Source organism: Nyctereutes procyonoides, unplaced genomic scaffold (genome assembly GCF_905146905.1).
Source record: "Nyctereutes procyonoides isolate TBG_1078 unplaced genomic scaffold, NYPRO_anot_genome, whole genome shotgun sequence".
Taxonomy (NCBI): Eukaryota; Metazoa; Chordata; class Mammalia; order Carnivora; family Canidae; genus Nyctereutes; species Nyctereutes procyonoides.
In genome coordinates this window covers 29,795,413-29,818,419 of record NW_026575020.1, presented here as the reverse complement: position 1 = coordinate 29,818,419, position 23,007 = coordinate 29,795,413, and the positions used below count along the sequence as shown (strand labels likewise).

At 52.6% G+C, this 23,007-nt stretch overlaps 1 protein-coding gene across 1 annotated transcript in view; it reads left to right on the top strand.

Moving 5' to 3' along the window:
- The window catches only part of CACNA1B (calcium voltage-gated channel subunit alpha1 B), a 197,860-nt gene extending 176,075 nt beyond the window's left edge, over positions 1-21,785 (top strand). The window contains exons 38-47 of the mRNA XM_055334477.1: positions 5,762-5,858; positions 8,776-8,884; positions 14,595-14,702; positions 15,184-15,296; positions 16,288-16,415; positions 18,553-18,688; positions 18,863-18,979; positions 20,132-20,339; positions 20,596-20,827; positions 21,415-21,785. Of these exons, the coding sequence (XP_055190452.1) occupies positions 5,762-5,858; positions 8,776-8,884; positions 14,595-14,702; positions 15,184-15,296; positions 16,288-16,415; positions 18,553-18,688; positions 18,863-18,979; positions 20,132-20,339; positions 20,596-20,827; positions 21,415-21,652 (1,486 nt within the window). The 3' untranslated portion in view covers positions 21,653-21,785. The remainder of the gene's footprint in view (positions 1-5,761; positions 5,859-8,775; positions 8,885-14,594; positions 14,703-15,183; positions 15,297-16,287; positions 16,416-18,552; positions 18,689-18,862; positions 18,980-20,131; positions 20,340-20,595; positions 20,828-21,414) is intronic.
- The last annotated feature ends 1,222 nt before the right edge of the window (positions 21,786-23,007 follow it).

The window sequence follows — 23,007 nt, the reverse complement described above, 5'->3', positions numbered from 1 at the left end:
GCTCCGTGGTCCTCAGGGTGGTCCATGCCACGGATCTTGCGACAGGTCTGGGGGGCTTCAGACCTGTGTCACATGAGGCATCACCCTCAGGTTTTGATGGGACCCACATAGGGTGGTGCTGGGTCCCCCTCGAGGTAGTGCTCTCCTTCTCATGCCCACAGTGCTTTTACACAGCTCCCTGGGCTGAGAAATCCTCTGAGACCCTCAGTCCAGCATTTAGAAGGTTCCAGGGGGTCTGTGAGGCTCAGGGCTCTTGCTGAATAGGAGTGTACTGTCCCCTCACAGGTCTGTCACATGAGGGGCATGGAGGGCTCAAGGGAAAGGGTGTAGAGACAGCAGGAGGGCCTTCCCTTGGGGCCTCACTGTCCTCCTGAAGCTTGGAAGCTTTCATGGCAGAAATAACATTTTTTCCCCTGATGGGCTCAGGCCTCTCCCTCTCTGCCATCTCCCTCAGGAACAGGAGCCAACATGCACCTCTGTGTCCCCAGCCCAGGCTGTAAATAGCAGGTGCTTGGTGAACTTTTACTGAAATTAAAGGAGCTACCAGGAAGGGTCTAGTACGTTGAAGACCCCTTTGGTCACGTTGGGAAAGGTTTACTGTGTTTCATTAAGTGAGAGGTGGTTCATTTCCAGACAGAGCAAGTGTGTCATGAGGGGACTGGCTTGGGTTAGAAGGTGGTTCTGTGATCCGTGGGAGAGTCCTGCACACCCAGGACATACTCTTATCCTCGGGGCTAGCAAAGCAGCATGGACTCGCCATCTGCCCATTTGTCTGTTCCTTCATCACGCGCTCCTTCACTTGCTTATTCATTCATTCACTCTCTCAAGCAGATACTTGAGTAGTTACTCAGGGAATGCTCTCTGCAAGGCCAAACACAGGACATGGAGGGGCCGAGAGACCTGGCTGCTGGGGAAGACACAGGCTTGCTCACCGCCTCGCTCATGGCGAGCGATCAGCAGACCTGAATGTGAATGCACAGTGCCCCAGTAAGCGGGTGGGCATCTGTCCCTTCCCATGCTCCAGGGGAATAAGACTGTGGAGATGGGGTGTGGCCACTTCCCAGCTCCTCTCTCTGAGGCTTCCCCGCCTGCCTGTGTCCCCCTCACACAGTTCTGTGTTGGGCCACCCCTTGCGTGGTAGAGACCTGGAGAAGATGGTCGGTGTCCTCTCACGGTGAGGACCCCACTGCCCACAGAGTGCCTGAGCTTCTACCTGTTTTCTCCTAACCTGAAGCAGCATGGGAATTGCTCCAGAGCTCTCTGGCCCTCAAACTCCTGAAGCCTGGAGCTTGGCTGGGATCCCTCACCCTCCTCACTCAGCCTTCCTAGGGCCACTACCCTAACATGTGAGGGTCCAGAAGGTGCTGTGTAAGACCCTTCCCTGACGGGGCAAGCCCCAAAAACCACTTGCAGCCCCAGCAACCCTAGGGCATTTCCGTGCCTGTAGTGTCTCTGAATGTTTTCCATTGTAGTGAAAATTTTACAGTTTTTGCATAGTGCAGAACAAGCATGGCTGTTATTTATGTTTCATGGTGTAGGTGACCGTTTTTGTGGCCTTGGAGAGTCCTGTCATTTTGCTGATGCATCAGCACATTGGCCCTGCAGTGCCCAGGCTCATTCTGGCATCCACAGGCTCAGGGGTAGGCATGGGTTCTTTGGTCAGGAAGGCCCAGTCAGGTCAGAGGGCAGGAGAGACTCTGAGTAACCCTCAACCCAAGGGCAGGGTCGAGGCTTGTTCCAGGAGTGTCATTTGGACTGTGGTCTCAAGAGATGCTGCTAGTTCTAGACACACTATTTCCAGAGGTTGTGTTGCAGAGATACAGAGATTCTGTTTGGGATTTGACTTGGACTTAGGGACAAAGGCAGGTCAGTGCAGGCCTGTGAGGGGGGAAGACTTCTCCCCAAATCTTTACGAACCGTAAACCCAGGACTTCTCTTAGCCCAGCAACGGGTGGAGCAGAATTAGGGCATACAGCAAATGGACTTGGGCCAGACTGTGTTTTTGTGATGGTGCACAGGGGGCTCAGACTGTTTCCCAAATCCAGAGTTCAGACAATGGGGCCTCTCTGGAAGGCAGAGGCCACTGGGAGTGTGGTAAAGAAAGTGCTGTGGAAGTAGACAGCAAGTATAAGCCTTACCCCAGAGGTGGCGTCTGCGAAATAGCACATAGGACCATGGTCCAGAAGTAGCATGGATGTGACCCACAGCTAACGCTCAGACTTGCTGCTCGCACATGTGGCCTGGGCTGAGAACATAGCTCACCTCCTGATGGCAGGGCCTAGGGGAAGGCCCAGCAGAGGCAGCTGAGGGGACTGAGTCTAACCCACATCCCAGGCAGGAGCAAGGTTGCTTCCAGGCAGATGTAAGGATATGTTCATCTTTATATCCCAGGGGGCCACTCTGCTGTCTCCTTATTCTTGGAGAGACTTAAAAAATAACTACTTTGTGAATTTCCCAAGCTTCCATATGTGTATGTGTGTGTATATATGTGTATGTTTGTACCTGTGTGGCTATGTGAATGTGTGCACAGGTGTATACTGTGTGCATATTGTATATGGATGTGTTGTGTGTATGCATACAGGTCTGTGTATACATGCGGCTTGTGTGTTTGCATGTGTGCAGCAGAAATACATGTGTGCATGTGTGCACAGGTATGTGGTGGTTTGTGTGTGCACATACGAGCATGCACACCTATGACTGCAAACATGTGAGTGCAGGACGTGTTAGTGTGTATGTGTGTGCTTGTGTGTGCACATGTAAATGCACAGGGCATGTGTGTTTGTGCACGCACGTGTGTGAATGCATGTGAGTATGGGTATGTGTGTGCACACATGTGCTGTGGGGAGATGAAGAAGGCGTGGGGTTGTTGCTTTCTGGTGCCGCCTTCTCCCATCCTCCCTGTTGTTGCTGCCTCACTTTGTGTGAAATGTAGACTTGAAAAAAGAATCACAACCACACCTGTGAGCAACCTGTCTACTCATCTTTGTGTTCATCCATCTGTCCAGTCAACATTCCTGAGCATGCGCCGTGTGCTGGGGACTGGGGGTCTGTAGGTGAAGTGAGCACGTGCTCTGAGGATGCTGAGTCCAGCAGGACAGTGGGAGAACAGAGGGGCTGTAGTATGAGGCTGGGGTATTGGAGGAGGGACAGACCCCACCTGTCTGGTGAGTCAGAGGAGGTGGCATTTGAGCCAGACTTAAGAGGGCAAGACAGATTGAGCTCTAGAGAAGGGGATGGGGCCAGGGGTGAAGGGAAAGGGGTTTGATTGTGTCTGATGGAGAAGAGAGTGCAAAGGAGCAGGAAGGGCAGCTGGGACAGGTTGAAGAGGTCTTGAAATTTGGGATAAAGAAATATCTTTGACTTTGTTTTATGGACAATGAGGACTGTTCTTGAATTGGAGTGACAGTATTGTGCCCCCACTTTACATCTGGTGCCATCTGAGGGATTTGATGGTGGAAGAGAGAAGATGAACCCAAAGGGCAGGCTGTGAACTGGGTCGAGTGATTATTGGGGCTGGGGCTTCACCATGCTTTCTGACCCTTTGGGTCCCATGAGGTTAGCAGGCACCTTGGGTGAGGCCAAAGTGGGATTTCCTCTTTCTTCCCTCTTTTCCAGAAGTAATTTGGAGCTGATTAGACCAAGAGGTACAGTACAGGAAAGAGAAACATCAGTGTTGGCCAGGGTGCCCACCCTGGGACGAGGGGGTTCTTAGCTGGACCAGCAGATTCTAGAGATTTGGGAGGTAGGGACAGTCAGGCATGGGGTTTCAGGCACTCAGGGAGCCAGAATAGGGGCTGCCAGAGAGGGTGGGTGAGCAAGGCCCCGGGAGAGACGCACCAACAGTTTCAGTACGTGCACAGTGGGGGCCTGGGACAGGGGCCGGCACTTGTTCTGTTATGGCGTGTGTCCTGCCTGCATCAGGCTCTGGAAATCATCTTGGGATTGCCATGCTGCCAGGGGCTTTCCAAGCCCCGGGATTCCCTGCAGGGAGCTGCCTGTCCAGCCGCCTGGCTCCTCTTCCTGTCGCAGGCTGGGTGGGCGGGCGGGACGGGCTCATCGTGCCTTGGTTGCCATAACCTGTGACATTTCCTTTCCAGTTGCCGGATTCATTATAAGGATATGTACAGTTTGTTGCGTTGTATTGCGCCACCCGTTGGCTTAGGGAAGAACTGCCCTCGTAGGTTGGCCTACAAGGTTTGCAACTTCAGAGCCTCCATCCGACATACTCTTCCCTGCCCGAAACGCAAACACAGCACACACTCCCTGCCTGGTTTGGGAATGATGACACCTCACCTCTCTTTCCTCCCGTCCTGCCCTGCCCCGCACTCCAACCTCCTGGACGCTTTGGTCTCCCGTCTAATCTCCCCACCCCTCCAGCTGGCTGGGGAGAGGCAGCCTTCTGAGGCAGTACACACGAAGCTTTCTGGCTGGGCCTTGAGGGTAGGGGTCGGCTGTTGGGTGGGAGCTGGGGGCCAGGCCCTGCCTGTGCCAAGGAAGCAGCTGTCTTACCTGGCTTTGCCTCCAGGCTCTCAAGGGTGGGCTAATGGTCAGACAGGCTGGAGGCCGCGGGCCCCAGAGGAGGAGGGCTTGGGCACGCACAGACCAGGAGCAGCTGCCCCTCCCAGTCTGAAGAGCCCAACAGCCCGAGGGTTTCTGGTCCCTGTGGGAGGAGAGGACAGAGGGAGCAGAGGCCCAAAGGCAGGCCCGCCTGCTTCACCTCTGGATGGATCCACGCAGCTGAGGCTGGGAACCCTGGGAGGAGGGTCACAGCCTGGGGCAGATGTGCCTGCCAGGAAAAAGTTGTCCCTTTTCTCTCCTGGGTGGCCTGAACCCGACCGTGTCTCTGGGACCCCAAGCAGGTCCTATAGGCAGGTGTCCACAGGGGTGGAGGTGAGGCTGCAGGCCTGGTGGCCTGTCCGTCTCGGAAGACACAGTTATCAGCCCCTAGACACCTCCCTGGATCTGGAGCCTTGTCCTGTTGGTTGGCCCCGGCCCTGTCCCTGGGGTGCTATCAGGAGGGTGCAAGAGTGGCTCTAAGCCACATCCCACCCCAGCTGCCCACCGTGCCCCCTCCCCCCCCCCCACCCTCCGCAGTCTCCCATTTCCTGCCCAGCCCTGACTCCCAGCAGCAGCCCTGCCCTGGGCGGCCTCGGGCGTCTCTGGGCTTGGAGCAGGACTCACCCGTCAAGTTTGTCTCTAGAGCCTTGGGGCTCCTTGCAGAACAGCGTGGCTCCCGCTCTAGTTTTCTGGCTTGTTTTAGATTTTTTTCTCTCCACTTTTTTAGCCTCTAGGCTAACTTGGAAGCAAATTGAGCATTGAGGCAAGCTGATGTTTCTGCCGTGGTTCTCAGGCCGGCCTCATCGGTCATGTAATTCTGTCTGCCAGCTCTCCCGGCATGGTGAAACAACTCTTTTCTGATTTGGCATTATCTGTGGTTTCTAAAAGTGTAAAATCAGAAGTTGACAACCCAAAGCCGCCCCGATGCAGCCCTTCCTCATCCCTCCATGTTCATTAGCTCAGATGTCACCCCTGCCCGCTGCCCTGCGTGGGGCTGGAGTGTGGAGGTGAGGCTGGGAGGGGCAAGGAGGGGATGAGTCAAGCAGAGAAAGTCCCTCATTTTTTTGTATTTTGACGTTTGGCATTTAATCTGATGCTGGTTAACTGGATCTGTTTTCTTGTCTGCTTCCTCCCCCCACCCCCTCCTGCCGCACCCCTCCTGTGGACCCCACCCTGCCTCTGCCTCTCTGGGCCGGGTCTCCAGTGGGCGCATCAGTTACAATGACATGTTTGAGATGCTGAAACACATGTCCCCACCCCTGGGGCTGGGAAAGAAATGCCCTGCTCGAGTTGCATACAAGGTAGACCCCACCCCTGCACCCCGGAGGCTGGCTGTGCTGGGCTTGTCCATCTGTCTGTCTGCCGCTCTGCTGTCTGTTTCCTCCTTTTCTCTGCTCCAACCATGTCCTCTACCTCTTCAGACAGAGGGATGCAGATACCGTGCCTCGTCCCTGCAGGTCTGCCCCCTCTGAGAGCTCCTGTGAGGCTCAGGAAGGTGGAGCCAGAGCCCTTCACCTGCCTTTTTTCTTTTCTTTCATTTCCTGGAAATGAGGGGACAGACCAGCTGTTTTTGCCCTGGGCTCAGGATGGCACTTGACTTCTGTGTCCCATAAGTGCCTGAAGAGGGTGGACTTACCCAGCCCTCAGGATCTGAGCCTGGGGTAATAGGGGCCTGCAGGGCCTCTGGTACCCCTGAGGAACTCACTCCCAGCCCCACACATGCAGAACCTCCCCAGGCCTGGGCTGCTGTCAGCCTGAGGAGGAAGCATCTCCAGGGCCTTGTAAGTGCCACTCTGTTATGAAGAAGGAAAGGGTGCGAGGGAGAGGCGTCCTGCTGTCATTCCTGGGGCTTCTGAGGGCTGCTGCCGGGTAAGGACAGCTTCAGGGGCCCAGGTACTCCCAAGCTCCCTCCCTCTGTTGCTGAGGAGCCTAGGAGGCTGAGCTGCAAGGAGGGGGTAAACTGAGGGCATCTCCAGGCCTCCCTCCTCGGGGGGTGAGCAGGTCACATGGTCCAGCCCCAAGCCTGCTCCCACCTGCCCATGTGCCCTCAGTCACCACACCCCCACCTTCCATCCCTCCAGCACTGCCCCCCCCCCACTGCCCCACACCCAGAGCCCTCCTGCAGCTCCTAGAGCTCCCAGAAAACAGCCAGCCCCAGTCTGGCAGCTTCACCGGCATGTGTCTGGGGCTTCCCCACCACCGCCCTGTCTCTGAGCGAGCTTCCCACCAGAGCCTTCATCTCTCTGGTTCTGTCCATGCTGCCTGTCTCTCTGCTCTCGATCTAGGCCTGCCTCTGTCACCTGGCTCAGCACAGCCTCTGGGAGCTAAGTGGCTCCTTCGAGCCACTGGCAGATCCCTTTTATGTCTTCCTCGGCCCTCCCCTGCCTGGCATGTATGTTCTGCCTGCCTGGAGGCCTGCATGCAAGGCTGTAGCTTTGTCCCCAAGAAGGAGAGTTCTGTCCACTGATACCTGAGGCCAGGTTGGGCATGCAGGGCCCTGATGGGCTAGCCTTTAGGGTCCCTCCCCCGCGGTGCCAGCCAGTTCCACGGTTCTGGTCATGACTAGACCAGAGGAGGCATGGATGGGCCTGGGGAGCTAGGGAGGGTCCAGGAGATGTGCAGAGTGCTGTGACCAGGAGGGTCTAGGCCCAGGGCAGAGGCACATGTTTACTCTGGTCTTGCCCTGCTTCTTGAGATCCCAGCCCCTCTAGGGCCTGGGCAGGCCGAGGAGAGCCTCTGGTGAAGGTGCCCTGGACAGAGCTCTCTTCTCTTGGAAATCACCTGCTTGCTCCTCCTTGATGCTGGTGCCCGACTCCCTGACTTCCCTGGAGAGGAATCCCTCTTCCTCTACTATTGCCATCGGTGCTGGTCTACAGGGACACTGCTCTGGAAAGCTGATTTTCCTGGTGTGTGTCACACAGGTGATGTGTGAGGTCCTGGGACCATGATTGGATGTGCCATGTGGGGCTTTGCCAGCATTCAGGGGGGCAGAGTCTGGGCCCATGTCTCTAGCCACCCAGTCTCTGTTAGGCTGAGGGTTGGATTTGGGGCCAAGATACTGGTGGCAGGGCTGGGGGGTCCTCCCCAGAGGGAAAGAGATGCTGCTATGTCACAGGATGCAGTCTTGGCAGAGGGTAGGCAGACCCCAGGGAGAGACCTTGTGCCCCCATCTCTAGCTCAGTCTTGTGGTAGAGGACAAGACACTGCTGTGAGAAGATAGTGGGGTTGGCGCATGGTGCCCCTAGGGCTACCTTGCCAGCTAGGTGATCTCCCATGCTGAGGACATTTCCAGACATGCCAGGGATACTTTTATTCCTGGACATCATGTAAGTTCTCAGAGCCTCAGGCTCTAGGCAGCTGCTGGCTATACCTAGAGGTCTGTGGTACAGACACGTCTGTCTCCAGCTGTTCTGTCCTTGAAAGATGAGAAGAGGAAAGAGGCTGTCCACCTGATGGGGAAATAGGAGGCACAGCAGCAGGGCACTGGCCCCAGTCTGGTCCGGAGTACTTTTACTCCTACACGGTGGCCCTGGGCCTCCCCTCCCAGACTTCATGCTGGCCCTGTGCAGTCCCATCTGTCCCAGGTCCTTCTGACTGTAAGGTGCTGGATGCCTTTGGGGAGTGGCATCAGATGTCTCTTGCTGGCCCTCTGGCTGGGAGGTGTGAGACACAAGCCTTCCTGGGGTGGGGGGGGTGCCTAACTGGGAGCCAGAACTCAGAGCTGTCCTCCTGGCTATCCTGCCCGCCTCTTGTCCAGTACTCCAGGCTGCAGGTGGAGATGGCAGAGCTGTGGGGACAGGGGTCTTCCCTCCTGTCTATAGGCTATCCCAGGGGACCCCAGGTTCCGCTTTACAGCCCAGAACCCTTCCTCTTCAGCCCAGGCCACACATCCCTTATTCCTGCCTTGGGTAGGGGTCCTTCTACCCCTGTTCTTTCAGAGGGATCCAGGCTTCTGGCTTGGTGCTGTGTGACAATCTTCACCTGGTCTTCTATTTTTCTGCAGCTAGGAGAATCCTCAGCTCCAATGAGGGTGGGGGCCCAAGGGTGAGTGTGAATGCTGGCAAAACTCCCAGCCACCCAACCTTGCTTGGGCCTGGGCACCTGCAGAAGCTGCCCCTAGGAGGCCAAGCCCAGCCTCTAAGGGACTCAAGCACCTGGTAGTCCTGTGGTGGAGGGACCCTGGTGGGCCTGGCCCTAACCTTCTCCCCTTGTCCCTAGCGCCTGGTTCGTATGAACATGCCCATCTCCAATGAGGATATGACTGTCCACTTCACGTCCACGCTGATGGCCCTCATTCGGACCGCACTGGAGATCAAGCTGGCTCCAGGTGAGCAAGGCAGCATCTGGGGAGGGCACCAAGCCAGGGCTGGGCAGTCTCACTCCAGAGCCACCCCACGTGGGTGTGCAGGGAGGAGGATGTGGAGGCTTGCGTGGAGGGGACCAAGGATAGCTGCCCATGGCAACTCCATTCCCCTGACAACCATCTTGCCCATGAGCATTGTAATTATCCCATTTTCATGTGAGGAAGCTGAGGTGCAGTGAGGTTAAAGGTTATCCAGAGCTAGAGCATGTGCAGGCACAACATAGCCTGCCCCGGGTTCATCTGAGGCAGCACCCTTCCCCAGGGGGGAGAGTCTGTGTGCCTTCTGTCCACTCCTTTTGTGAGCCCAGTCCCTGTCGGGTCCCCTCCTGAGCTGACCGGACTGTGCCAAATCTAGGAGAGGACAAACCTCCAGGGTGTCCTCTCCACCTTCCCCCTCCTGTGATGACTACTGAGAAAATTAAAGCCACCAAAGGGAGTGTGCACTGTCCCTACCCCCACACCGCCCTCCTGGCTGCGCCTGTGCCCTTGAGCTCAGCCATTTCGTTTGCAGTGGATGAGTCAAGGCCAGTAACCCCCACCCCCACCTTGCATTCTAGTTCCTGTTCTCATCTACCCAAAGATGTCACACTAGAAATTCTGTACCCTGCTTCTTTCCCTGCCTGTTTTTTTTTTCCTCTATTGGATAATTTGTGTCAACAATGAACATGGTATTATCTCTCCCATCTTTAGAAAGTTTTCTTCCCCCTCCATTTGCTTCTCTATTTTTATTCTTCCCTTCCTCACAGCCAGCTCCTTGAGAGACTGGTCTGTATTGTCTATCTGGTCTCCTGTTTAGGCTGCAGTTGGGCTTCCCCTGCAGCGCTGCTGGAGCTGCTCTCATTAAGCTGTGCAGGGACGTCCATATGCTTGGCCCTTACCATGGCTATCCATAGCTCAGTCTTTCCTCAGTTGTCACATCCTTCTTTTGTGTTTCTTGTTCTGTTTTCTCATGTCTCCCACCCTCTGAATGTCACTGTTCAGTGACATTTCAGACTGTTCTCTCTGCAACCGTTGTCATTCCTCAGACTGTTCTCTTTGCAACCATTGTCATTCCTCCTATTCTCGTCGCTTTAAATACTGTGACTTCTAACTTTGTATTTTTAGTGCAGGCAGCCTCCTGAAGACCTGCATTCTCATGTGAGGAGCCACGTGAGAAAAGTTATTTACTGTCTCCACTTGGAGGCCCAGTAAACATTCCAGAGGTTTACTTGCCCAGACTTGATTGCCAGATGTTCCCCATGATATTTCCCAGAGTTGATTGCCAGATGTTTCCCATATTTCCCATCTCCATCAGTGGAAACCCTGTTCTTTCAGTTAGTCACTCAAGCCAAAACCTTTGGAGTCATTCTTACCTCCTCTTTTTTTTTTCTTTACTCCAATTTTGATCCATGTCTCGTCTCTTGTCATGTCTTCTGACTCTGCCTTCAAAATACACCAGAATATGATCACTTCTTTGTCTTCGACCACAGCCAACTCCTGGTCCAAACCACTGTATCTTGGGCCTTGACTAGATTGTTGCTGTAGCTTCTGATCGGTCTGCCTCTGTTCTTGTCTGCCTTCAGCATAACAGCCAGAGTGATCATGTTACAAATCAAACCACTAAAATTAATAAACTGGCTAGACCGATCAAGAAAAAAAGAGATAAAAATAACCAATATAAGGAATGAGAGAATACCACTGCAGGTCCTAATGCCATTAAATGGGTAGCAAGGAAATTTTATGAACAACTTTCCATTAATAACTTCAACTTAAATGAAATGGCAGAAGTCCTTGACATCAACCATCAAGTTCAATCAAGAACGAGAACATGAGTAGGTTAATAAAAAAAAAGGAAGAGATAATCTGAGTAGCACTATATTTATTACAGAAATTAAAATATATAGTTAAAAGCCTTCTAACAAAGAAAATCCCAGGCCCAGTTAGCTTCATAGGTGAAGTCTACCAAACATTTAAGGAGGAAGTAATAATACCAATTCTATATAAACTTTTCCAGAAAATAGAAAAAGAGAAGGTATTTTTCAACTTACTGTATGATGCTAAAATTACTCTGATACCAAGATGAGACAAAGACATTATAAGAAAAGAAAATTACAGATCAGTATCCCTCATGACTATTGGCACAGAAATATTCAACACAATTTTAACAAACTGAATCTAACTATATCTATTTGCTTGATGACAAAAGTAAGGTTTATCCCAGAAATGCAAGTTGAGTTCAAGTTTAAAAATCAATCCATATAATTTAATACATCAAAGAAGTAAAACTACATGACCATCTCAATAGATGCAGAAAAAGCATTTCACAAAATTAAGTATCTATTCATGATTTTTAAAATTCTGCATCAATCTGATCAAGGATACCTATGAAAAACCTTCAGCAAATCATACACTTAACAAAGAATGACTGACTCCCCTTCCCCTAAGATCAAGAACAAAGGAAGGATTTCTACTGTCACCATTCTTGTTCAACATCATACTTTATGTCCTAGCCTTTGCAATAAGTTAGGAAAAAGAAATAGGAGTCATACCAGTTGGTAAGGAAGAAATAAAATAGCTCATAATAACAATTTACATGATTATGGAGAAATCTGAAAGATTGTAATAAATAAAGTCAATAAAATGGAGGCATCTGCAGGCCAAGGAATGCCAAAGATGGCTGTGAGCCACCAACATCTAGAAACTGGCAAGGATGAATTCTTCACTAGAGCATTTGGAGGAGGCATAGTCATGCTGACACCTTGATTTTGAACTTCGGGCCTCCAGAACTGAGATAGTACATTTCTCTTGTTTTAAGCCATTTAAAAAAGTTACTAAAACTAATGCACAATAATAGCAAAGTCACAGGATACAAGGTCAATACACAAGAAGCAACTTATTTCTATATATTAGCAATTAACAATTGAAATGGGGAAAAGTTCCATTAAAATCACACCAAAAACATGAAATACTTCTATGTTGCTGGATAACTCTAAAAAGTATGTATGTGAAATTTGTATGTTGCAAATTTCAAAACATACACTGAAAGAATCAAGACCTAAATAAATCAAGCACTGCATCATCTTCACACATTTGAAGACTCCATATTGTCATGATGTCAGTTCTTCCCATACTGATCAATAGAATAAATGTTAACTCAATCAAAATCCCAGCAGGTATTTAGGTAGAAATGTACAAACTGATTCTAAAATGTATGTAGAAAAGCAAATGAACTTTAACAATTTTGAAAAAAGAATGAAGTTGGAAAACTTACTCTACTTGAATCAAAAGACTTTCTATAAAGCCTGTTAACTGAGATGTGTGGTATTGGTGACAGGACAGAGACATGACTCAATGGAACACAATAGAGACTCACACTCCCATTGCCAGTGGATTTTTGATGAAGTTGTAAAGGCAATTAATGGAGAAAAGATAATTTTTTCAACAAACGGTACTGGAAAACTTAGACTGCTTTATGCCCCCCCGCAAAAGAAGGGAAAAAGCTTGACATTTAGTGTTTTTGCTTGGGCTGCCATAACAAAATACCATAAATGAATTGCTTAAACACAAAAACTTATTTTTCACAGTCTAGAGGGTGAAAGTAAATCAAGGTGCCAGGAAGGTAGGTTTCATTCCTGGCCCTGTTCTCCTGGTTTATAGGTGGTCATCTTTTCATTGTGTGCTCACACGGTCTTTCCTTGAGCGCATACAGAGGGTGAACGAATTCTCTAGTGTCTTGTCTTATAAGGACACTAACTCTATGGGTCAGGGCCCCATCCCTATGACCTAATTTCACCTAATTACCTCCTTCTAGGCCTTATACAATCAAAATGAGCATTCAAACTTCAACATGTGAATGAGGGGAGCACCCAGTGCAGTCCATAGCACATACCTTCCACCTTGTACAAAAATTAACTTGAAATTGATCATAAACAAAATGCAAAATGTGAAATTGTAAAACCTCTAGAAGAAAACATGAGAAAATTTTGACAATATGGAATTTGACAAGGATTTTTTTTAAGACACAAAAAGCATGAGCCATAAAAGAAAAATTGATATATTGAACTTTATCAATATTAAAAACTTTTGCTCTTCAAAAAGACATTTAAGAAAATGAAAAGACAAAGCAGTGGTGAAAACATTTTTGAAACATATATTTGATATAAGATCAGTTTAGAATAGATAAAGTGTCTCACAACTTAGCAATAAGAAAATTTAACAACCCAATAAAAATGGGCAAAAGATTTGAATGACATGTCACCAATATATATGTATATATATATATATATATATATATATATATATATATATGGAAGGCAAATAAACACATGTAAAGACACTCAATATCGTTAATCATTAGAGAAATCCAAAATGAAGCCACAGCACGATAACACTACATGGTTATTATAATGGCTAAAATACTCTTTAAAATGATCATACTAAGTCCTGGTGAGAATGCATATTGTGGAATTCTTGTGATCCTAGTTTTGGCAGTTCCTTACCATGGCTCAGCCATCCTACTCCTAAGTTGGAAGACGAGAAAACATATACCCACATAAAAACATATATGCAAATATTTACAGCTTTATTTCATAATCACCTCAAAATGTAAGCAACTCAAATGTTCAAAAATGGTGAATGAATAAACTGTGGTGTATCCATACAGTAAGATAGTACTCAGCAATCAAAAGAAACAGACTCCTGATATGTTCAGCAACATGGATGAATCTCAGATGCATTATGCTGAGTGGGCAAGTCTTACTCAAAAGCCAATATACCCTGTGATGTCATTTGTGTGATATTCTGGAGAAGACAAAACCACAAAGATAGAAACACACCAGTGTTGGGATGGGATGGGATGGGATGGGATGGGATGGGATGGGATGGTAGGAGGCCAAGGGGTCAGCTGCAAAGGGAGCACAGAGGGACTTTGGCAGTGGTGCAGTGGGTGTACCATGTCTTGATCCTGGGGGTGGAAACATGGCTTTATGCAATCACCAAAATTTGTAGAATGGGATAACTGAAAAGGGTACATTTCATTGTATGTACATTAAACCATAGTAAATCCGATGCTAAAAAAAAATCAGTATTTTATCTGCTTAGCACCCTCTACTGCTTCCCCTCTCAGCATCTACTCCTTGCACCACACTCCCACCCCCATAACTAGGCTATTGTACTTCCTGGGCCCTTTCTGCTTTCAGGGTCTTACACACACCTCCTTCTCGTGAGACCTTTCCTGACTCCCCTGTCCAAAATTGCAGCCCTCCTCATAGTTCTCATCCATCCCTACTTGGCTTTTTCTTCATCTAACACACTGGATTTTTTGCTTACTGCCCCTTTGTTGTTGATTCAGGCCACATGGTGCCGTGAAGGCAGCTCTGTTGCTTTTGTTCCATCACCTAGAACAGCACCTGGCCTGTGGTGGGTGTTCACTCAGTCCTCCTGAACAAGTGGATGAACGGGTGGGTCAACAGCTGGACCACCAGGGCCCACGTGCACATGTCTCTGGGCAGGTGCCATCAAGGGGGCTCTGACAGCTCCCCTGGCACTGCTTTCTCCTGCTTTGTGCTTCCTGCTAGTGCCATCCTTGCCCCATTTCCCCCCATACAACACCTGTCCCTGCCTGTTCCCCGAACGGGACTCTGAGACGGCTCCTAACATGTCTTCCCCTCCACACCCTTGTCTGCCCCCGCCCCAGCTGGCACGAAGCAGCATCAGTGTGATGCAGAGTTGAGGAAGGAAATTTCCTCTGTGTGGGCCAATCTGCCCCAGAAGACCCTGGATTTACTGGTGCCACCCCATAAACGTAAGTGAGGCCAAGAAATTCCCCTTGTTCACCCCCTTTTTATATCCCACCCAGAGGCAGACGGGAGAGGCCTGGGCCAGGGTAACCTCATTACTAGTCTAGACTTAGTTTCCACCTGCAGGGAAGATGGTCTTATAAGTGGGTGCATAGGGGCTGTGGGAGGGGACGGTCACCCACATTACTGGTGGGGGTTATACCTCAAAAAAATCCAGAGAAAATCAGGAGATTCCTACAGTTAGTGGTAAGGTGCTTAAAGATGAAACTCCATGTCTACTATATTGGAAGGAGATAAAGGGACCTGTGGGGAGAGTCAGTGCAGCTCCAGGGTGCATGCGCTCTGTGTCCAGAGGCACCACATGGGGACCGCACGACTTTGGCCAAGCCCCATGCCCCTGCCTGAGCATGTGCAGGAGTCCTCGTAGTGGGGGCTGTTTCCTTGCCTTTCCTCCTCTACACTCCATCCTGTTTTCTCTCCCTCCAGCCGATGAGATGACAGTGGGAAAAGTGTATGCAGCTCTGATGATATTTGACTTCTATAAACAGAACAAGACCACCAGAGACCAGATTCACCAGGCCGCGGGAGGCCTGTCCCAGGTACCGGGTTCCAGGATTTCCAAGAAGTAGATCTCAGGCTCTGCTACCCGCCTGTTGTTTGACAGCAGGGAGAACCCACACCCTTCCTGGATATTGCACAGCAGGAGAGAGGTTCTTGCTGTGGCCTCCCCTCCCCAGCCCCAAAGTCAGAAGCTCCTTACAGCCTGTGTGCTTTGCAATGGCTGCTCTCTTGATGGTACTGGGGGTTTCCTGACTTGGAGAGCTGGTGTTCGGGAGCAGAAGAAAAGGGGCTGAGAGCAGGTGACCTGGAGATGGCACTTTTTTAAGTGGTAGAAGAAAGAAGTTGGAAGACTACTAGAGGAGGTGGTTTGGGGAGGTGCTGGGAGAACCCGATTACCCTGTGCACAGACAGGGATCAGAGAGATTCAAGCTGAGGGGTCCAGGATCATGATTTCTTCCACTCATGACTTTGGCCTGGCTTGGGGTCCCATCTTCCTGATGTCATGCTTCAAAGATAACTTTCCCACACAGCCAAACCATCAGTGACCCTATGTAGACTCTAGAAAGTTCCCTGGTGTTCAGTGCTTACAGGAACATTCACCCATTGTGGGATAGGAAGTCTCTGATGCCCACACCACCACCCTCCATTCCCCTGTCTGTTGTGGAAATCCATACATACCCCCCTCCCCACCCCCAAGCCCTGAAATCTCCTCAGAATTCCTGAGAATTCTGGTCAGTCCGGGGTTCATGCAGCCTCAACCTGTGAATTCAATTTGATGAGATGAAATCTTTTTACCATTTGTAGTTGGATGTGGTTCCCAGATTTTGTAGGTAAACTGAGGCTCCAAGAAGTTAAATTACTTTCCTGATGTCATTCACAGGCCAGGTTGCAAGTAAGCCCCTTCTTGCCTCATGTGAAGGGCTGGGTGCAAGGCAGAAAGAGCCCCAACCTGTGCTGTGGGGTCAGGCCAGCTTTCTGACACAGCTGTCTCTGTCCTCAGAGCTCTTCTTCTCTGCATCCCTTCTGCAGATGGGCCCTGTGTCGCTGTTCCACCCTCTGAAGGCCACGCTGGAGCAGACACAGCCAGCTGTGCTCCGGGGAGCCCGGGTTTTCCTTCGGCAGAAGAGCTCTGCGTCCCTCAGCAATGGTGGGGCCATGTGAGTACCCAGCCAGGGTGTGTGGTACAGGGAGGGGGCAGGACTCCTGGTTTCTCCACCTCCCAGAGAGGCCGCCTGCAGGCAGCACTCCAGGACAGGGAGCCCTCGGGTGTCATCACCGTTTTCGGAGACTGGCTCCACTGTCCACCCAAATAGTCCACTGTGCTGCCTGAAAGCTATTCCTGCCGGCTGCTGGAACGGGCTGTGGTGGACTCCAAAGCTAATTCCTGGGTGCCTCTGACAGTCAGTGGGTTAGACAGTTAGTGATTCCCACTGTTACTTCCCCATTGTGCATGCCCATTTCGTTATCTGGTGAGGAGCCTCTGCTTCTTCACTGACCTTTGGTGCCTGCTGACCACTGAGAAATTACTTGCTTCCACCTCATTCCCCACCCTATTCTGCTGATGGGCCTGTATGTTTTCTAGTCTTCCTAACTCCTCTAAGGATTTTGCCTCTCAGATCTCCACTCTGGTACTGATTTTTTTAAGCAACTGCATTTTGTAAATAAGTTGGGAATGTCCTTCTTACCTATCCCCTAATTCTTGCCACAATAATTCTTGGTAATGAACCACCTAAAACCAAGTGTGGTGAAGTAACAGTCACCTGTCTTGCACCGTGTATCGCTGAGGGGTGGTAGCAGGCAGGCCCCCCCTCAGCCCCCCGCCTCAGCAGCGAGGGTCCCACGTCTATGAACATCACATGGCCAAAGCAAACCACTTGCTGAGCCCGAAGGGGGGGCTTGTTCTCTGCCTCATCCAGCAAGGGCTGAGGTAGGGGCCTAATACCAGACGGGGCACAGTGTGCATGGTTAGGAGAAAGATTTCTTCCTCTCCTGTATGTGTTTTGGATGTTCTTTTTTTTGAAGCCTGGTGATGGGTTTTGGGCTGTTAATCAGGTAGGTTTTGTTGAGTAATAAATTGTCATAACTTAGTGGTGTTACCTTTTACACCACTGTTGGTAAGTGGCCAGCTTGGCAGCTCCTTGGGCCTAGGCCTGGGCTAGCTCCCCTGGGGCTGGTGGATCAAGGAGATGTCTTTTTGGATTGATCTAAGCCAGGTTCAGTTTGGGAAAATGAATATAATTTATTTTTATGGTTATAATTTTTATAAAATGAGCCACCACTCCCTTTTATTGCAAGTGAGCCAGGTCTGATCAGCCTGTAACAGGCAGTCAGGGCATTTACTGAGCCACCTAACAGTGCAACTGGCTGCATCATGTAGTGGCCGCAGGGCTGACAAGGCCTGGAGGTCCAGCTGCTATTTTCCCAGCTGGGCCTCCTCTCAGGGCCACGGCAGCTCCAGACAGCATGCTGCAGAGGAGAGGCTTGCAACTCTAGGAAGATGGAGGATGATTTTCTCAAAACCCCAGCAGTAAAAAAAAAAAAAAAAAAACAGCAGTAATTGGTCTTGTCATTAGTGTGGCCATCTGAGGCCATCAGGCTCCAGCTCTGAGCTCAGGGTGTGATCCATGCCATGCAACCTGGATGACTGAGAACAAGCAGTAGCCCAGACAAATGCTGGGCAGTGTCAGTGCCACTTGGGAGACAGACACCAGCAGCGTAAGGATAAGCCGATGGGGTGCATGGACTGGGGAAGGCCTTCCCCAAAATATGACAGTTGAGCCTAGATCTGAAGTGCAGAAAGGCCTCCATGGCTGGAAGTTGAGGAAGTAGGGAGGTGGCGGTGGATTTGGAGGGGTGAGAAGCAGGAGCAGCTCTCAGGGCTTGCTGTGTGCCCACAGGGGCAGAACATTCTTACTATCCACCACGCATGCTGTACACACGTGGCCTCATCCTTGCCAAGAACTTGCTCCCAAAGCACATGGGAGACCTTGTCGAGGGCTGAGGAACCTGCCGGATATCCCCAGACCAGGAAGTGGTGGGTTCAGACTTCCCTCAGAATAGTCTCTGGGGCCCTCTCTGCCCACCTACTCGAGCCCTGGCAACCGGGTCCATATCCCTTGCTGTGTGGCTGCTTGGGGGTACCTGCACTTGAGGGGCTTCACGCCTCTGGGCTTCTTCTAGCCCAGAGCAGAAAGGGCCAGTATAGCTTCCGGGCAGATTAGAGCCAGGTCCTTGGGGGGAATTCTGTGGCCCACAAACCTCTGAGTCAACAGGACAATCCTCTGTTCTCTGCAGACAAACCCAAGAGAGTGGCATCAAGGAGTCTGTTTCTTGGGGCACTCAGAGGACCCAGGAGGTACCTTGTGAGGCAAGGACACCCCTGGAGCGTGGCCACTCTACAGAGATCCCAGTGGTGCAGCCAGGAAAACCGGTGAGGGCTCCTAGGCCTGGAGAGCCAGGCTGGAGATGGGGGTGAGACAGGGAAGGGAGTGAGACAGGGTGGTGGGAGATGCAGGAATGTGGGGTGGGAGGGGGGAGCCTGGAATGGGGGAGAAGGTGAGGGTGGAGTGGGGGCTTGTGTGACTGAGGGCTGCTGTATGCCCAGGCTGTGGATGTCCAGATGCAGAGCATGGCCCTGAGAGGTCCTGATGGGGAGCCCCAACCTGGGCTGGAGAGCCAGGGACGAGCAGCTTCCATGCCCCGCCTGGCTGCAGAGACTCAGGTGGGTGGTCTGGGAGGGTCAGGGTCATGGGAGGGTTGGGGAGTAGGGGATGAGGAGACCTGGCTTGGGAAGGGCTCGTGTCCCATGCCAAGGCTCCCACCTGCACTGCAGCTGGACACTGCCGGCCCCATTGGGCACTCCCAGAATACTGTGATGGTCTCAGGAGGTGCAACCAGAGTCCTCTGAGGCCTGCCAAGAGTCCCGACCACCCACTTGCGCTCAGCCTCCTGTTGGGGCACTGGGGCCTCCATCCCCCAGGCCTGTGTCCGTGACCCAGCCTTTCCCTGTCTCGAGGATGTACCTCTTCCACCCCAGCCCACACTCCCCACCCACACCCCCCACCAAAACACACACGGTGCCTCACATCCTGGGCTTCCTGTTTCTGCATCGAAGCTCTGGGGATGATCTGCCCTGTTCTTTCTCTGGACACTGGAGACGGCAACACCTCTATCCCCGGCTCCTCTGGGATGCTTTGACTACTGAGCAGGATGCTCCAGGGCAAGGAGGCTGTGGGCCCTTTCACAAGGACTCAGAGAGGGGTCTGCAGACCTGAGACTGTGTTGGGAGCCCTGCTTTCACTTGCTGGGAAGGTTAGGGGCTTTAGAAGGGCATGGCCAGCAGGCTGGGGCGTTCAGTGCTTGCCTGTAGCGGACCTTGTCCCTGCCTCCTTCTGTGGTTCCTGGTTCTGCACATTTTAAATGACTTCGTTCTCTAAGCTTGTCTCTGCCTCCCATTGGTGGTGGCTCCTGCCCTCTTCCCCTTTCTGACCCTGGCCAGCTAGGCAGTCAGCCTGAGGACACCAAGTAGAGGGTGGGGGTCAGCACTTGGAGGGCCCATTTCCACAGGTCCTCATCTCAGCCCTGGCCCAGCAGAGCCATCACATGCAGCCACCCCTTGGGGTTCTCCCAGCCAGGCCCACAGCCCCCTTCCTGGTATCCTCCCTGTCCCCCGGGTGGCCTGGCCCCTGCCTAGTCTGGCAGAGATGGGCAGCACCTTATGCAGTGTACTCTGGGAGGAAGGGTGGACCTAGGTGGGGAGGACCTTTCCAGGGAGGGGGAGGGGCCTAGTGGTTCCTGAACCCTAGGCCCTCAGTGTGGAGCCTGCTCCAGGCCCCTCTCTCAGGCTGCACACCAACCCTGATCCTGCCTGCAGCCGGCCCCAGACGCCAGCCCCATGAAGCGCTCCATCTCCACCCTGGCGCCCCAACGCCCCCATGTGGCTCATCTCTGCAACGCAGCCCTGGACCGAGCACCAGCCAGCCAGGCTGTGCCCCACCACCACCACCGCTGCCACCGCCGCAGGGACAGGAAGCAGAAGTCCCTGGAGAAGGGGGCCAGCCTGTCTGCAGACACAGATGGTGGTGCGTGCGGGGGTCCCTCAAATGGCCAGGGCCTGATGCAGGGGTCTGAGACCCTCTTCCTTTTTGTGCCTCTACCATACAAGCATCCTTGAGTGCGGGGGTGGTGGGTCCCAGGCCTGGTGGTCAGGTGGTCAGGGGTCACCTGCCCCCTCACCTCTTCCCCTGGGTCCCGCTGTTGGCCCTGGGCAGCCGGTCTGGGGTGGGGAACTGTCTCCCCACGTGGGTTGCTGTGCTGACTTCTCCTCTTCCTGGCCAGCACCCAGCAGTGCTGCGGGGCCAGGGCCACCCCTGGGAGAGGGGCCCGCAGGCTGCCGGAGGGAGCGCAGGCAGGAGCGGGGTCGGTCCCAGGAGCGGAGGCAGCCCTCTTCCTCTTCCTCGGAGAAGCAGCGCTTCTACTCCTGTGACCGCTTTGGGGGCCGTGAGCCCTCACAGCCCAAACCATCCCTCAGCAGCCACCCCACGTCACCAACAGCGGGGCAGGAGCCAGGACCCCCGAGACCGGTAAGACAGGGATTTCTCACAGCCCCTTCTTACAACCTCTGCCCCCACCCCCATCCATGCTCCAAATCCTCTCATGTCCGGTTCCCAGGCCCCATCTGTACTCCCCCTCTTCCTCCCCTTTTCCTCCCCACCAAAGCTCCCCTCCCAACTGCCCTGGACTGGCCTTTGGTCTCTCCTCTCCCTGGGCTATGCCTGTCCCTTTGTCACCCATGGTTCTCTGACCACCACCCCAGGCCTAACGGTACCATCTGCCTTCACCCCATCATGTGCCCTACCAGTCCCCCCCTCCCAGGGCACCTGCTTCTCTCTGTGCCCCTCACCCCCACCTCCATGGTTCTCACCTGCACTGGCCTCTGATCTGGTCCTTTGATATTTATTTGCTCTGTTCTGTTTTATGTAGGGTGGTGGTTCAGTGAATGGGAGCCCCTTGTTGTCAACATCCGGTGCTAGCACCCCTGGCCGCAGTGGGCGGAGGCAGCTCCCCCAGACTCCGCTGACTCCCCGTCCCAGCGTCACCTACAAGACGGCCAACTCATCCCCTGTCCACTTTGTTGGGGCGCAGACCAGCCTCCCCACCTTCTCCCCTGGTCGGCTTAGTCGTGGCCTTTCTGAACACAACGCTCTGCTCCAGAGAGACCCCCTCAGCCAGCCCCTGGCTGCCAGCTCTAGAATTGGCTCTGACCCTTACTTGGGGCAGCGTCTGGACAGTGAGGACACTGCCTGCACTCAGCCTGAGGACACACTCACCTTTGAGGAGGCTGTGGCCACCAACTCAGGCCGCTCCTCCCGGACTTCCTACGTGTCCTCTCTGACCTCCCAGTCCCACCCCCTCCGCCGCGTGCCCAACGGCTACCACTGCACTCTGGGACTCAGCTCGGGCGGCCGGGTTCGGCACAGCTACCACCACCCTGACCAAGACCACTGGTGCTAGCTGCACCGCCACCGCCACGCACCTGCTCAGTGGGTGCGTTCCAGTCGATGAGTTTTATCATCCACGCTGGGCTCCCGGGGACGCTCAGGGGCACCGAGGCGGGGGCAGCAGCCCCTGGGAGGAGGGGCCCCGCCTTTGGGGCCAGTTGGGGGGAGGCCCCGCTGCTCCCCCCAGCCCCACCCCGCCCCCACCTCCTCTTTCACGCTGGACCAATTCCTGAAGTCCTTTTAGAGAGGGACGTAGCTCTCTCTATCCCCTTGTATGCTGCCTGCCGGGGTCTCATACCACAGACCCTACACGGGAAGTGGCTGCATGTGCTGCGTTAGGACCCTGCCAGTCTGAATCCTGTGTGGTGGACCCCAGCATCTGGGGCGTGTGCCTGGAGCCATTTTTAGGAGGTCTGAATCTTGTGGAGACCATCCTTTATCCAAGTGTGTGGTACGGAGGACCCTGGGGTGTTTAAAAGTTTGGCAAGATGAGACAGAGTTGGCGGTAGATGGCCGCAGCCTTGGGAGCCGGCCTGTGGCTCCATGCAAGTCTTGTTAGTGCCCACAAACATGCCCAGTATTGCTCTTTGTAGCTGAAGCAGCAAATGGACACGGGAAATACACTCACACACTCTCTATCCTCTCCCAGATGCCGTCAACCCCGACAGGGACCAAATCTGGAAAACATTCTTGCTCTTGGTTTTGGTTTTTAATCACAACACCCTTCCCTCTTTTGTCAATTCCATATACTTGATTTAGAAAAAAAAAAGAGAAAAACAGAAAAATAGGGAAGGAAATAGTAATATAACTTTAAAAAATCCAACCTATAGGAAGCTCTCAGCTCTTTGATGTGTGTGTGTGTGTGTGTGTGTGTGTGTGTGTGTGTGTGTGTGTGAGGCTTGTGTGAGGAGATGCTCTTGCATCAGCCTGGGTGGTCTCCCGGCTCTCCTGGCTCCTGCCGCTCTCGACCAAGTGCCTGATTTCCGAGCCCTCTCGTGCCAGGCTCCTGGGGGCGGTGATGTGAAGCCTGCGTGAAGCATGGGTGAATCCTTGGAGCTGGAAACGGTTCCAAATATCAACCAAGTGGAAAGCTGGTGTCCGTGGAGAACACTCATGTAACATCCAGGGGGACGGTTGTCTTGGAGACAAAGCAACCATTTCTCTGATTTCCTCCCACAAGTGGAAGGGTTTTCCTGGGAAGTCACAGAGCAGTGTAGAGCGTGTCCTTGTATGGGGTGTTCTCAGTGTG